Source organism: Leopardus geoffroyi, chromosome C3, assembly GCF_018350155.1.
Source record: "Leopardus geoffroyi isolate Oge1 chromosome C3, O.geoffroyi_Oge1_pat1.0, whole genome shotgun sequence".
Lineage (NCBI taxonomy): Eukaryota > Metazoa > Chordata > Mammalia > Carnivora > Felidae > Leopardus > Leopardus geoffroyi.
This window is the reverse complement of record NC_059338.1, coordinates 29,607,849-29,623,280: the sequence shown is the minus strand read 5'-3', so window position 1 is coordinate 29,623,280 and position 15,432 is coordinate 29,607,849. Positions and strand designations below refer to the sequence as shown.

Sequence of the window (15,432 nt, the reverse complement as noted above, 5' to 3'; positions counted from 1 at the left end):
TCCGTCTATGGTTTCCCTTTCCCTGTATTAATCAACATCCACTTTCCAGTAACTACCTCACCTAACCTCCTGGCAGAAACTGTTTCCTGTACTCACAGCTGCTTGATGTTTTTTGGGGTTTTTTTCTTCTTATCGCTTTCTGGTCACTGCTGCATCCTTTTAACCGGTTTCAGCCCCACAGTGTGCCAATCTGTCACCCTGCTCATGGATGGCTTCCAATCACAAACCCTATGGCCTTGCTGGCTTCAATTCTGCAGGATCTCAACTCCTTCGCAGCTGGCTCATCCCACCCGAGGCTTGAACCATCACCTCCACGCATCTGGGACCAGCCCATGTTGATGGAGCTGTCACCATGTGCCAGACGCAGACTAACACTTGGCTCCTTTCCTGCATTTCCAATGACTTGCTACCCATTTCCACTTGTGTACCCAGCATCCAAACCCACAGCACCAGAACAGAATCACGGTGAGTGCATCACCCCAAGTCCTTCTCTTCAGGAGGTGCTGAGCCACCTTGGGTTCCTTCCTTCCCATGCCACAGGGTCACATTCACCAAATCCTGCTGCCTCTGAGCTTTTCTGTTCCTCTCCTGCCATCCGAGCCCTGACTCTCATTGCTTTATGCCCGTTTGCTTTGCACACCCTCTTTCTCCTATGGACGAATTACAGCTTTCTGAAATCCAGCTTCTCCCCTGGGACACCGGGTCTTCAGCCCTTTCATTTATTCAAAGACTTTGCTGCAGTAGTTACCTCCTTACTACCAGATATTTGCAAAGCCTGAGGATATGCTCCCATTTTTCTTGTTTTTGCCTCTGTTTTCTTCCAGTTTATTTATTTTGAGAGAGAGCAGGAGAGAGACAGAGAGAGAGAGGGTGAGAGAGAATCCCAAGCAGACTCCAGGTTGTCAGCGCAGAGCCCAACGCAGGGCTCAACCCCATGAATTATGAGATTGTGACCTGAGCCAAAATCAAGAGTCAGAGGCCCAACAGACTGAGCCACCCAGATGCCCCTTCTCCCATTTTCAAGGAAACTCTCCTTGGCTCCACATTTTTCTCTAACTCCTATTTCTCTCTGTAGCAAAACACCTCAAAGGAATTGTTCCATTCTTTGCTCTCCCTTCCCAGCACACGGCAACCAGGCATTCTTCCCCATAATTCTAGTGAAACTGCTCCTGCCAAGGTCCCCGTTGCCAAAATTCAAGTCAATGCTCAGCTCTTATCTTCCTTGACTTTTCTGTTCTCCTTGATCTCAGGACATCACTCTCTTTTGGTTCCCTTGCCTCAGAGGCCAATTCTTTCTTAGTCTGTTTGCTGGTTCCTCCTCGTCTCTCCAATCACTAAACACGGGAGCATTCCAGGGCTCAGCCTCCAGATCCCTTCTCTCTAAATACCTTCTCCCTTCTCTGCAGATCTCGTCCATCCCCACAACTTTAAATACCATCTTCAAATTTATACCTCCAACCCGCCCTAGCCTCTGAGCTCCAGACTCATAAATCCCAGCCTACTGGGTATCTCCATCCGGATGCCTCGTAAACATCCTAAATTACCGTGTCTAAAACAAAAATTTTGGCTTCTGCCCCACACCTGCTTTTCCAGCAGTTTCCGCATCTCAGTAAATGGAAGCTCAATTGCTTGGACAAAAATCCTGGTAGTCACCCTTGATTTGTTTCTCTCTCTCTCTCTCTCTCTCTCTCTCTCTCTCTCTCTCTCACTCACTCTAAATCAAGGCCAGCTGCAAATTCTGTCAGCTCAAACTCCCAAATAAATAGGATGTGTCCAGTTCTCACCACGTCCACAGCTAGCCCCCTAGCCACCGTCACCTCTCACCTGGTTATCACAACACCCTCCTGGTGGCTCTCCCTGGGCCAGCCCTGTGTCCCCCACAGCTTTCTGTCAATACAGCAGCCAGAGGGATCCTTTAGAACTAAAGTCAGACCAGGTTTTAGCCCTCCAAAGGGCTCTCATCTCTCTTAGAATAAAACCCAGGATCATAACCATGGCCTTCAAGGGCCTAAGCGATCTGGCACCTGCCCTCTGTCTCTGACCTCATCTCTACCATTCTCCACTCCAGCTACAAGGGCCTCCTCCTATTCCTCAACCTCAGGGCCTTTGCACTCACTTGTTTTTCTCCCTACAACACTCTGTGCCAATACCTGCATGGCTTACCCCCTTGCTTTGTTCAGGTTGTCACTCAGATACCATCTTGGCACCAACCCTTCATTCCCTTCCAGTAAGTTTTTACCCTGGTTTATTTTTCTTTATAACACACACTGAGCATATCTGCCACGTTAGAGAATTTTTATCGTCTGTTGGCCTCCGTGTTCTTGTTTATTGCTCTGTCTCTAGCATGGGTAGGAGGTACTCGATAAGTATTTGCAGACTAAATAAATAACTTCCTCCGTAACAGCTTTAGTCCTTCTACTGCTTTGTTCCAAACCCTCTGGTAACTTCCCATTGTCTGCTACATAAAGTTCAAGGCCCCCTCGCCACCGCTTACCTCTCCAGCCATCCCTACCCGCCCCCCCCCCCACCCCCCGCCTCGTCCCTCTTCTGCACAGTCATGTGCTTCTGCTAAACCGGACCTCTGGGTGTGCCCCGAATCTTCTATCATTCATTTCCTACTCTGTGCCTCCCCTACAGCAGCTCTGCCTGTGGTGTTTGCTCTTCTCTCCACCTCCGGTCACCAGCTCGCTTTCCTTCAGGACCCACCTTCAGCTTGTACCATCTCCGCAAAGCCTTCCCTGACCGCTCCACCCAGAGGAGACCTTTTCCGTTTCATAACAGCTCTTGCCTTGGACAGCCTGGTGTGTTCACGATGGCTGCCTAGAATCTGAGTTATCTGTCTGCTCTGTAGGCTGTGACTCCTGTCATTTCCATCTCTGTAGACCCCCGGGGCGCCATGCTGCACACACAGCAGGTACCCCACAAATGTCTATGGACTGCACAAGTGTTTGCACCCCACCCTGGGGATGGCTCTGTTTGCCTGATACTCACGTCGATTTCACTGAGAATGACATCGATGATGCTGCCGATGACAATCAAGAAGTCAAACACATTCCAGGGGTCTCCAAAATAGCCCTGGAAAGGACAGCAATGGGAGAACCAGGGGGTGAGCTCTAGGGGGATGGAGTTTTGGTGGCCAGCAGAAGGTGATGGTCCCCGTCCAAGGTAATGCAGAATGGCCAAGCCAGGCCAAGGTGGGGTGCACGTGGCCCCACTTTCCACTAGTGCTCCTGCGTGCCCACCCACTCCAGTACCCCTCTCCCTTGGGCTCTGTAGTTCCCTTCCTCCAGAGCATAAGGTGGTCAGAGAGGAGGGACAGAATGGTTGAGAACTCAGGATCTGGGATCCTGATCCGGATGGGGAACTCCTTCATCCCCCCCAGCTTTGAAGCCCTGTCTGGAGCTTGCTAGTGCAGACCTTTCAGAGTGTGGCTGGGCTGGGCTGGGCTTGGCCAGGTGGGAGTGGGACTGGGGAACCAAAGACACAGCGAGATACTCCCCCTTCAGAAGCCTAAGGGCAGGCAGGGAACATAAGGCAGGTTCAACAAAGGGCTTGGGGAAGAGGCAGCCAACATCTATTCGGTCATCAGCCAGTTCTGGCAGCCTGAATATCTTGCATGCCTTATGCCTTGTGTCTAAAGGTGGAAGTAAGCAAAGGGGTGAGCAGGGCGGGACCAGAAGTGCTGGATGAAGGGGCTTTCAGTAGAATGCCACTGGGGTGGGGGCGCACGAGAAGTGACCTGTCCTGTCAGGTGCCATCTGCTCATCTTGTCCTGTGCCCCAGCACTCACCCTGGCCTTGAACGCCATGAGCTTGAGGACCATCTCCAGGGTGAAGATGATGGTGAAGGCCACGTTGAGGATGTCTGAGATGTGGTTCATCTCCTCTGACTGGTTGTAGTGCTGTGAAGAGGCACAGGAGAGGGGGCTGGATGGGCCCAGTGGCCCTACCCCGCAGGTTGCATCCCAGAGCCCCATTCTCTTCCCAGGCAGCTCCCAAACCTCTTCCTCAGGCTTCCTGCCCACTTTTTTGAAATCTCCAAAAACCAGGTGCCTGTTTTGGCAATCCCCACCAAGTCTAATGGATCCCCCTCTCCCCAAAGAGACAGCGAGAGGAGGAGGAGAGGTCCTGCTGAGCAGGCTGGTCTACACGTGGGACTGCAAGGTCAGAGCTTATTTCCAGATCTGTTATGGGATGACCAGGAGGGGAGGCCCCTCAGCAGGACTCTGTGACAGGTTCCATCTAGTCATCTGGGCACAGAACTAGGAGAGAAGAATGCTGACTCCAGAGCTGGCATTATCACCAGCTACAGGTGTACAGGTGGGCCACCGAGCTCACCAGGCTGACACTCGTGCACACTGTCCCCCGGATGGTGAAGCAGTCAGAGCAATAACCTTAGCCCCCTTGACCCAGCACTGTGATGCTCCTTAATTCTGTTTCCTTATATAACCTGCCAGGAACCTCGTGGTCTTTTTGGAAAGTCGATGAACTCCCGCTTCTTCCATAAAACCCCCCCAGGTAGTTCAGAAGGATCTGGGGGCTGCCCCCACCCCACCCTGTCTTAGCCGGACTGCCTAATTCTGCTGCCCAGCTCAGCCCAAACTTAAGCCATTGCTCACGATCCTCTGTATGACCTGGCCCTGCTGGCCCAGTGATTCACTTTCCATGTCCTCATCACCTGGCAAAGCGGAGTCCTGTTGTTGGATGTGTCTGCCTAGGGCCAGGAAGCCTAGCTGTGCAATTCTATTTATACGGGGCTTAAGGGATCTGATGCTTAATTAAGGTTTGCTAACGATGCTGCTGATTGTGATATTGTCTATAAAGTATGCTCAACTCCTAAGAGACACCTGTTCTGTGAATATCAAAGCCATTTTTCTTGAGACTGCAGCCAAGATTCCAGCCAACTCAATCATGCAGATTTGCAACAGCCGAAGATAAACTGAGAAGGCACTTCCTACTTCCCACGCTGCCGTGTGCTTCTGCACAGCTATCTCCTGTTTGCAGATTTGTGCAGCTATTTGTATGTCTGAATGCCTTCTTAATAAACTACTGGGTGCCTGGCAACCAGGCCTGGGCCCAGGGAACTTCTCTATCCCCCGCAGCACCTCACCACACAGTGCCTGGCACATAGGAGGTGCCAGGAAAAGTATATTGGGGGAAGGAGACGGGAACCTTGCCCCGCCCACCTGCCCTGCCCGTGGCCCCAGTCCATCCGGCCCTTATCTCCTGGGGGCGCCCTTACCTGCATGCCCAGGCAGATGGTGTTGAGCATGATGAGGGCAAACATCAGGTACTCAAAGTAGGAGGAGGTGACGACATACCACACCTGGTACTGGTATGGGTTTTTGGGGATGTAGCACCTCAGCGGGCGGGCCTTCAGGGCATATTGCACACACTGGCGCTGAGACACAACACCACAGGGCAGGTCAGCACTGACGGCCCCTCCCTTGCTCTCACACTCACATGCATGGGCTGGAGGGAACCCTGCATTCTGGTCAGCCAGGAGCAGCTGTGGCCAGGAACTCGTGGCTGACGGGCTCTGCGGGACTCTTTAGGGGACGAGTCCCAGTGGGCCTGTGGGTTCCCCTTGAGTTATCCCGGCCCATTTCTAACATGGCTCTAGCCCCACCCAGGGGGCTCTGAAGGACTAGCCTTCTCTGGGCATCACGAGGGTTCCACGAGAAGACTCCCACAGCACCAACTTGTATTGCTTCATGTTGGGGATGGGTTGGGAATGGGGTAGAGTGTATGCAGGCTGGGTGTGGGCACGAAATGGAGGTTCTGGGGTCAACCCCAGGCCCAGGACTCTTCACTGGTCAGAGCCTAGGGCTCAGGCTGGCAGGAGGCCTGCTGAGTCCGCTCTCCACCTCAGCCCAGGCACCTGGTTCTTGTCCAGTTCACAGTTCTTGTACTCAGTCTCCCCCTGCTCCTGGAAGGTGACGATAACGAAGCCCACAAAGATGTTCATCATGAAGAAGGCAATGAGGATGATGTAGATGATGAAGAAGATGGCCATCTCCACTCGGTTGTTGTAGACGGGGCCTGTGTCTTCCTTGTATGAGTCTATGGCCTGGTAAAGCAGCCTTGGGGTGGACAGAGAAGAGACTGGTTGGACAGGGGTGATGAGGCAGAGAGCCAGGCCAGGAAGGACAGGCTTTCTCTCACTGGCCACAGGGACCCGAGGGAGCTTTCTGAACAATCAAGCACCAGAAGGGAAGTTAGGACCATGCCAGAAAAGACTGGGACAGGTCCTGGAAAGGGCCTGCCTTTCCGTGGGATGCCCCATCTACCCATATCAATCAGTAGGGCTCCCCACATGGGCACAGAGGCCTACACCTGTTGGGGGGCTGGGACATTCTGTCAGAGTGACCAGGTCAGGATGTCTTTAGGGTGGCCGGTCAACACACTGGTCCCACACACCCTCCCAGCTGGTGGGTTTGTTGAGCGCTTACCGCGGGCCTGGCACAGAGTGGTGAGGGCTGCAGAAGGGCAAGATGGCTCCCTGGCACTGCCCCCACCATGCCCGCATTGGACCCAGGCCCCAGCCCTCACTCACTGAGGCCATCCCTCAAAAGTGGAGACCGTGAAGAGTGACATCATGGCCGAGAGCACGTTGTCGAAATGGAAGTCGCTGTGTATCCACTGGCGGGGGCGCAGCTCCATCTGGGTGGGGTCCCCATCCTTGTACACATAGTAATAGCCCCTGGGGTGGGGAGGCTCAGTCACCCCACCGTGCATGGCTGGGCTGCCCCCTCCCCACCCACATCCTCTGATCCCCTGTAGACTGGGGACCAGAGGGGACACTGCTGGGCACTCCCTCACCACAGTTTCCCAAGGAAGGACCCTTTAGAACACGCTTCCTGGGCCTAGGGGCTCAGGTTCCCCAGGTCCCCCTCGCACAAGGTCCCCCACGCAGTGGCTGTCCCACCTCGTGCCCTCAGCCAGCAGAGTTCAGCCCACCTGCACTCCTTCTCTGTCATCTTGGATAAGTCATTGCAGCTGAAGAACTTCCCCTGTGTCAAGAAGAGGGAGGGAGGGAGGGACACACATTGTCATGGAAACAAGATTGAAAACTGGGCTACGGAAGTGAATATCGGCAGGGCATGTGGAAAGAGGGCCCCAGCACTGTCTTCCTCCTTCACCATCATCCCTTCCCTCAGCTGCCCTGCGGGCTTCCCTACCAGGCCCGAGGCTGTCGCGGCTGAGAAGCCAGTTCCTGAACAGGCTGGGCCTGAGGGGAAGGAAATATGGATACAGCTCGGCCCTGCCCCTCCCTCAGGGAGCCCCCTGCCTCCCATTGCTACGGGAAGCCCTCTTGAGGTCTCCCCATGACAGACCAAGAAGGGCTGCCCCCCCCTTCCTTCTCCTGCCAGTGGGGCGGCCACAGGGCACACAGGGCACAGTAAGAGTTGCAGGGACGGAGCCCAACCGGGTCTTGAGGGCGCAAATCATCTCAAAGTGGGACGGGGGTCCTGCACCCCCACTCGGAGGCCTGAAGAGGCGGGCACTGTGCCCCCCTGTGCTGATTACAGTCAGAGCAGTTTCCCTTTTTGTCTACATCACAGACTGGGCACCCACAGAAGAGTCTGTGTGAAGAAAAGGAGTGATCGCCAGGCCTGAATGGAGCTGCATGAAGCCTGAAGTTCACGGCATCTGGTTGAGTCCCCTCAGAGGCCCAGAGAAAGAGCTGCCTCAGCCAAGGATATGGGACTGGCTGATGGCTCAGAGGCCCTGCCCGCTGCAGGGTTTTGCTGTTCCAGCCACATCCCCCTTTACGGTTGCCAGAGCAGAGGGGTGAAGGGGAGGCAGGTGACATTGGGGGAGAAGCAGGGAGAGGACACAGCTGTCACTGGGCAGGTTTCTGGGCACTTGAAACAAAACACCCAATTTAATATAGGAAGCAAACTCTTGATGTAATGTGGAATGTATGCGAAGTTTCCACAGGGTAAAATGTGGGGTAAAATGCCACTTGTAACTGATGTCTGGGCATTATCTGAGTGGGCAGGGGCTGGGGGTCTTTTGATGAGAGACTACAGCACAGGGGTCGGGGCAGGTATTCGGGGGGGTTGAGGGGCAGCTGCTCTTGCCTGGAAGGGACACAGGAGCCAGAGGAGGGGGCCACTCATTCGTTCCCCCAGGGAACGTGTCTTGTGGGCCGCCTATACGCCAGGCCCAGACTGGGTGCCAGGGTCAGGGAGGAGTGAGACATATACCCAGCGCCCCTGGTAGAGGAGGGGGCAGGGCTCGAGGGGAGGGGCAGCCCTCTGCTGGAACTAGGAGGGGAAGGTCACATGCCAATCATGGTAACTGAGGTTTGAAGGCTAAGCTGTCTCAGTCTGGATGCGGTTTCCAAGGGGATGCCTCCACCCCTCCAGGACAGTAACTGACAGGACCCATCTCCCTTAAGGTCATCAGGGAACCCCACCTTGACTGCTCTCCCCCCAAACCTGCTCCCTGCCCACAGGGAGGGACTTGTGGGGTTTGCTTCATGACCCCCTCTCGGCCTTAACCGAGACGCCAGCCCAGAGAAAAATGCTCCACAAATGCTGTCGAATGAATGAATGACGGTACGATGATGTCATTGCCCAAGTCTGACTGAAGTTACGTCATCGTGGTTTTCATGCTTCGGGGGACAGGAGCGGTTTGGGTCATGAAAGGAAATGTCAGGGTGTTGGAGTACTCGGATACCAATTTCTGTGCCCTACAGATGGTATGAAAGGCAGAGGCATCCAGAAACCAGCTCGGTGGGAGGGGAGCCTTGCGGGGCTGATTCCTAGAGAGGAACTGCATAGCTGTGTCCTCCCAGGAAAGTGAGGACAGAACGAGGCGGCTCCCAGGGTAGAATGATGGCCTCCCTCCCTCAGAAGCTCCTGGTAGATATGAATGATGCCAGCCACACCGGCCAGAAGCATGGGGTGCCGAAGTCCAGCTGACGGAAGAAGGTGGAGTGGATGGGGGCTAGAGTTGGGGGGCATGTTTTAGACAGGCCTGGCAGGATGGGAGGGGTGGGGGAGGTTGATAACGGGGAGGGGTGCTGACAGGGTCCGGCAGGTAGGGGAGGGGGCTTGGTCCTCAAGGAGAAGCCACGGAGAGCCAGGAAGACAGCAGGTGCAACGGTCATGGTGGCCAGCAGAGCCACTGGGGCCAGGAAGGGGCATCGCCTAGGAAACCTCATCCAGACTCCAGGTAGCTGAGCCTCACAACTCTGTGCACTCGAGGACATCTGCTTTCACAGTCTGGGGCTCCCTTTGCTTAGAGGGTGGGGAACGGACTGGCTCTTGCCTTGGCCTCAGAGCTGACACCTGAGCTGCGGAAGGGGGGGGGGGGCAAAGCTGCCCGGGTAGGTGGGGCTCACCTTGAAAAGCTGGACGCCGATGCAGGCAAACATGAACTGCAGGAGGGTGGTGACGAGGACGATGTTCCCGATTGTGCGGATGGCCACAAACACACACTGCACCACGTGCTGGGGAGGGACACCAGGTCGGCAACATCCCGCCCTTGCTATCCCCTGCTGCCTCCCAGCTAGGTGGGGGCAGAGGGAGCTTCGTGGGGAAGCATGGCCGCCCAGCCTCACCCCTACCCCCGTTTGGCAAAGGGGGTGCAACACGTGCCCCAGCAACGGCTGGGCGGAGGTTTCCAGGATCAGGCCCTTGCAGCCTCTCTTTTCCTGCTCCTGGGGTCCCACCCAGGCCCTCTCACCTTCAGCCCCTTGGCTCTGTTGATGGCCCGCAGGGGCCGGAGCACCCTCAGCACCCTCAGGATTTTCACCACGGAGATGGCGCTGGACCTGGGGGAGGCGGCGGGGGGTGGGGGGTGAGGGCAGCCTGCTCCAGCCCTCCTCCCGCCCCCGGCCTCTAGTCCTCCACATCTGCCATCTTTCTGTCTGAACACACTCCCCTCGTTCCCCACCCTTCCCTTAGGCTGCACGAGGACCCCACCCCCGGATAAAGCCGCCTCCTGCTGGGTGGTGCAGCACAGTAAGGGATTCCTCCATGGGTGGCTACAGGCTCTGTTTCTCTCATCAGACTGGGGGCGACCCAGGGGTAGGGACTGCAGCCCCTCCTGCTAAGCACTGTCACTTCAGTCCAGTTGGTGACACCCTAGGGGACCCTGGACCCCCATCAATGGCCCTGAGAATCCCTCTCCTTGCGGCTTGGTGCCCACCGACGAACAGTGGGTGGGACTCTGCTCTGAGGAGGGGTCCTCGCCCGGGGCTGGCCCCTGCCACTGCTCACTCGAGTCCCATGGAGATGAGGGACACGGCCACCACCAGCAGGTCCAGGATGTTGAAGTAGTTACGGCAGAAGGAGCCCTTGTGCAGGAAGGCACCGTAGGTCGTCATCTGTGGGGAAAGCCAGCATCCTGGGTGGGTGGGGGCGGTGGGGAGCTTGGGGACGGGCGTGTCCCCACAAAGAAGGGCTTCCCGAGGGAAGATCTGCCTCAGTCTGCAGAGGCAGATGGCTGCCAGGAGGTCTCTACCCTTCACTCCACTCCTTGCTGTGTCCTAAGTGCTTTTTCTCCCATTCTCTGCTCCCAGTTCTGGAAACATGAGGACTTCTCATGGGCAGCTCCACCAGACTTTGCTCTCTGAGCTTGTCTCTTTGGTCAGATGCCATAGGGCGCCCCAGTCTCCTTCCCCACGGGGCCACAGAGTGGGGAAGTCCTGGCCCTTCTCTCCCCTCTGGAACATGATAAAATTCCTCTTCCTCCCCTCTGGGAAGCTTCTTCAGAAGTAACCTCTGCCCTGAGGATTGCTGAGTGAGGCTGAACAGCCCCTTTAGGACTGGAAGACCTTCACCAGGCCCGGACCCCTCTCCCTTCCCCATTGTCCCACCTTCTCGCTGTTCCTTCAGCTTCTTTCGTGTACTCTGTGATGATCTCCCAGGCCCTTTGTGCAAACACGCTATGCCCTTGAAGTCTGATGAGCCTGAAGCCTTTCCTGGCATTCAAGGTGATTTCTTCTCAACTTGCCTTCCCAGGCTCTGTTTTCTGTGCTATATCCCAGCCCAAAAGGACCACTTTCTCCTCTCTGAGCACATCTGAACCACCTTCTCATAATGTGTTTGCCATTTCCTGTCCTCCTGGACTGCCCCTGCTATCCCTCCCTAATGAAGTCCTGGCCACCTCTAATGCCACCACCTCCAGGAAGCCCTCTTGGACCTCAGGGAAGCCACCATCCCTCTGCTCAACTGCTTTAGTAGTCAAAGGCCTTGAAATAAAGAACTGTCCTGATTTCAGGTTGCAGCCTGCTCTGGGCTATTCCTTCTGCAAAGCTCCCCTCTCCCTTCTTCATTCATGAAGGTGAAGGCTGGGGCTACTGGGCCCTAGATGGGCCCTCCCTCTGCCTCTGAGACCCTCCACGGTGATGGTGTGAACCCAGTGTACCTGCCTCAAGAATGAGAGAGCAGTGATGTGCTGTGGGTAAGGAAGGGGGAGCTACGATGGGACAGAGCTGCCAGAAACCCATCTAGGGCAAAGGTCACTTCTCTGGGGATTCCTGGGAGACGCCTTTTAGTCATCGGTAACAAAGGTCTCGGAACAAATCACGGCTCTCTGGGTCTGAGGCTAATTGTGCCTTCACTATGGAGGAGGAATGCCCGAGGCTTTATAGACGCGGACGTGCTCACTGAGCTGTGCTGAGCCGTGCTCAGCTGCAGGTTGGTCGTACGTCATGTCCCCACCCATGCACCTGCTCACCTCCTTGCCCCAGCTTACGAGCAGAAACCCCATCTGCTCCTGGGTCCCGCGAGTCCCTCCCTGGTGTTCTCCACTTTCTTCTTGCTTTTCCCTCACCCCTGCCACCCAGCCTGTGAGCGAGTGCCGGGTGTGTAAGTTGGAGCCACGTGAGGTCTGCTATCCTGGCCTGGAGACACCACTCACCCAGGCTGTCCCACAAGCCTTCACTCACCTTGAGGACAATCTCCACAGTGAAGACAGAGGTGAACGCAATGTCGAAATACCCAAGGATCTGGTGACAGGGCAGGGGAGAGAGAAGTCGGTGAGAGGAAGAACCGAACAATGACATCATCATTGTCACCACCATCACTATCATCATTAAAACTAGGCAACAAGAGCCTGTCACGTCACACGCTGAGACAGTTCAGGACCGGACCGGGCAGTCTTACCCCTCCAGGGATTTAAACTCTAAGAAACTCTGATGCCTATGGCCACACAGAGCCTACAGCTGAGCTCTGAGCCCCAGAGTGAGGTGTCCGGGTGGCTGAGGCCTGGGGTAGGGAGGGGTGCTGAGCTGGCAGAAGGCACAGGCCTGCCATCACCTGATTCCTCACGGACTCGGCGCGGATGGGGTCCTCCGCGGCCAGTGCGGCACTGCTGAGCAGGATGAAAAGAAGGATGAAGTTGGTGAACCAGGTAGCGTTGACAATGCGATGACACAAGACACGGATCCTGGGGGAAGATGGCCAGGGGGCCAGGGGAGCTGTGAGCCCCTGGGCACTCGGGCCTCACCAGCCTCGGTCCCACACACAGATGGTGGAACCCTCCCTCCCGGCTCGGTGGAGAAGGCTAGCCCGCACCTCAACTGTCCTCTGGCTGGACACGCAGGGGCCCTGTCCCTCATTCTCTCAGTGTGGCCCTAGCCCCCTCTCCTACCACCCGTCCCCTCCCCCAGTACTCCTCCACCACCCTCTGGTTTCCCCCAAGAAGAATGGACCCGGCCGATCTCCATCCACGAAGCAGACAGATGAAACTCCCTGAAGACGACAGGCGATGTAGATTTTAAAGGTATAAAAGTGTGAAGCCAGGAAGAAATACAGCCTCACCCGGTTCTCATCCCCTCGTCCTGGCTAAAATTGCCCTCAGAAGGGAACTAAAATATACAGTCCCTCCTAGGGGGACCGTATGAGAGTCATTTTCTCATAGTGTAACTGTAGGCCCAAAGAATCAGGAAAAGGGGCCTTTTTAGAGCAGAAGCCATCCCTCTTCGAGAGCCCCATCAACCACCCTGCACAGCAGCCAAGAGACCACCCACTTGTTGGTGGGGCTGAAAATGAAGAAGGAGCTGGCTTCTGGGATGGGCACTGCCTTCTCTTTGAGCTGCAGCTCAGCCAGCGGGCGTGGTCGGGGGCTCACTGGGATCTCGGGCTCATCTTCCTCATCATCTCCTGTGGGGGAGGGAGAGAGAGACATTGGGGGCGTCTTTACAAACCTGACTGCTCCCCCAGGTGTCTGTGCTCCGAATCCAACCACGAACCCCCAGCAACCAGCAAGTGAAGGTGGCAGCAGGCCAAGGCAGGGCACGAGGATGTCGGCAGAGTCCTGTCTTCATACCTCCCTTTCCCCTCAGGGAACAGATTTGAACCGTCACGGGAAAAAGGCGGTCCCAGAACCTTCCAGAAGTGGGGCCAGGAGCAAAGTCAAGGAGCCTTGCTGTCTCATCTGCTGTCTCAGGGCTGGACTCACGCCATCCCAAGTGCTCACAGCTGGGAGACTGGGGGGTGGGGGGGGGGGTGGTCTCTACTTCTGATGAGACCTGAGCTGTGGTCCAGGCTCTGCCCCTGACTTGCTGTGCATGCTAGTTACGTTTCTGTCCTTCCTGGGCTTCAGGTCCCCAATTTGTGAAATCGATCAGGGGAAGGAGGCTTGTTGAAATAAACAGGCTCTGAGCTCCTCTCCTGGGTTAGAATTCTAAAAATGATCGTTTCAGAGAGAAACTGCCAGCATGGGAAAAAACTCAATATTCCTTGAGCCTCGGCCAGTCCTCAGCACCAAGGCAGATACCGGGGTGGGAGGGATCGAAGAGGAAGACATAGGCCCTCTAGGTTCACTTGCTAGATCCCATGGTTTCATGGGACAGCTGACTACCTGAGGTCCTCAGCTGGGCTTAGCAGGGGGAGCCAAGGTTCCAGTGATCAGACTGGGGGCACTGTCCAAAGTTGGGCTGTCCCTCTGTTGGCCTCTGTGCTGACAGCTCAGAGCCTGGAGCCTGTTTCAGATTCTGTGTCTCCCTCGCTCTCTGCCCCTCCCCCACTTGTGGTCTGTCTCTGTCTCTCAAAAATAAATACTTAAAAACATTAAAAAAAAATGGGGGGGGGGGACCTGGGTGGCTCAGTTGGTTAAGCATCCCACTTAAGCTCAGGTCATGATCTTACAATCCGTGAGTTTGAGCCCTGCGTCGGGCTCTGTGCTGACAGCTCGGAGCCTGGAGGCTGCTTCCGATTCTGTGTCTCCCTCGCTCTCTGCCCCTCCCCTGCTCATGCTCTGTCTCTGTCTCTCTCTCAAAAATAAATTAACATTAAAAAAATTTTTTTTTGAAAATTGGGGTGTCCCTCGATATGCAGGTCTTTCCCAGTCCCTTGTTTCCCTCACCCCATCGCCACCTCATCCTTACCCCTGCTGGCCCCTGGCAGAGCCCCTTGGGGAAGCCAAGAAAGAACCACTAGATTCTTCTCTCTCCACTGTGGCAGCCTGCACAGGCTCGCAGCTCCACCAGAAACCCCCCTTTCTCCCTTCTTATAATGAGAAAGTGTTAATTCTTAGAACTAATATATTTGCTTTCTTTTTTCCTTTGTCTATGCCCATTTTGTTAACTTCATTTTGTCCTAAGCCCTTTCTTTTTTTTTTTTTAATTTTTTTTTAACGTTTATTTATTTTTGAGACAGAGAGAGACAGAGCATGAATGGGCAGAGAGAGAGGGAGACACAGAATTGGAAACAGGCTCCAGGCTCTGAGCCATCAGCCCAGAGCCCGACGCAGGGCTCGAACTCACGGACCACGAGATCGTGACCTGAGCTGAAGTCGGACGCTTAACCGACTGCGCCACCCAGGCGCCCTGTCCTAAGCCCTTTCAAATCGTCTTTGGAAAGAAGCAGAATAAATGTATTCAACCTCTTTGGTAAGAACTCTCTTCCAAATGCTCACCCCACCTCCCCTCTACCGTCTACCCTCCCCCCTTCTTTCCAACCCTGTTCCCTTTCCTTAACCTCTGATTTCCTGAGTCAGTCATCTCCCCTGCACACCAGCCACTCCCACCTGCTAGGTGATGGTTGTTAGATGAAACGGCTCAAGATGAATTATTTTAAAACCCAACTATTCACTTCTGGCAGACATTTGAAGAGATATGATTAGCCCTGTCTTGATCAGCTCCATTCTCCCCACACATCACTTTGCAAAATTCTTTCATGTGTTCACTTACTCTATTTACTGAGTGCCTACTCTGTGCCATTTGGAGCACAAAAAGTCCCCCCCCCCCCGGAGCTCAGAGTCACTGGGGCAAACAGACGCTAATCAGCTGATTCCACAATTTCCTGAAACTGCACCAGTGACTCAGTGCTCCAAGGACCTGTGAGCGAGCTGAGAGAGGACCTCAGAGCTTTTGGCCTCCACGGCTCTGCCAGGAGGCCTCCGTGAACCTATCTGTTCCCGCCTGCAGCAGCCACTGCTTACTTACCTTTGTGAGTAGGGATCCTCACTT

The 15,432-nt window shown here is 55.2% G+C and overlaps 1 protein-coding gene across 3 annotated transcripts in view; it reads right to left on the bottom strand.

The window, feature by feature from the left end:
• CACNA1S (calcium voltage-gated channel subunit alpha1 S) overlaps positions 1–15,432 on the bottom strand; it is a 65,464-nt gene that overhangs the window by 15,911 nt on the left and 34,121 nt on the right. For all 3 annotated transcript variants that reach the window (XM_045456549.1, XM_045456547.1, XM_045456548.1), the window contains exons 17-28: positions 12,991–13,123; positions 12,278–12,407; positions 11,908–11,967; positions 10,235–10,341; positions 9,699–9,786; positions 9,355–9,462; positions 6,960–7,012; positions 6,556–6,702; positions 5,881–6,082; positions 5,242–5,400; positions 3,791–3,901; positions 2,992–3,075 (exon numbers count right to left, since the gene is read on the bottom strand). In XM_045456549.1, the coding sequence (XP_045312505.1) occupies positions 2,992–3,075; positions 3,791–3,901; positions 5,242–5,400; positions 5,881–6,082; positions 6,556–6,702; positions 6,960–7,012; positions 9,355–9,462; positions 9,699–9,786; positions 10,235–10,341; positions 11,908–11,967; positions 12,278–12,407; positions 12,991–13,123 (1,382 nt within the window). The remainder of the gene's footprint in view (positions 1–2,991; positions 3,076–3,790; positions 3,902–5,241; positions 5,401–5,880; positions 6,083–6,555; positions 6,703–6,959; positions 7,013–9,354; positions 9,463–9,698; positions 9,787–10,234; positions 10,342–11,907; positions 11,968–12,277; positions 12,408–12,990; positions 13,124–15,432) is intronic.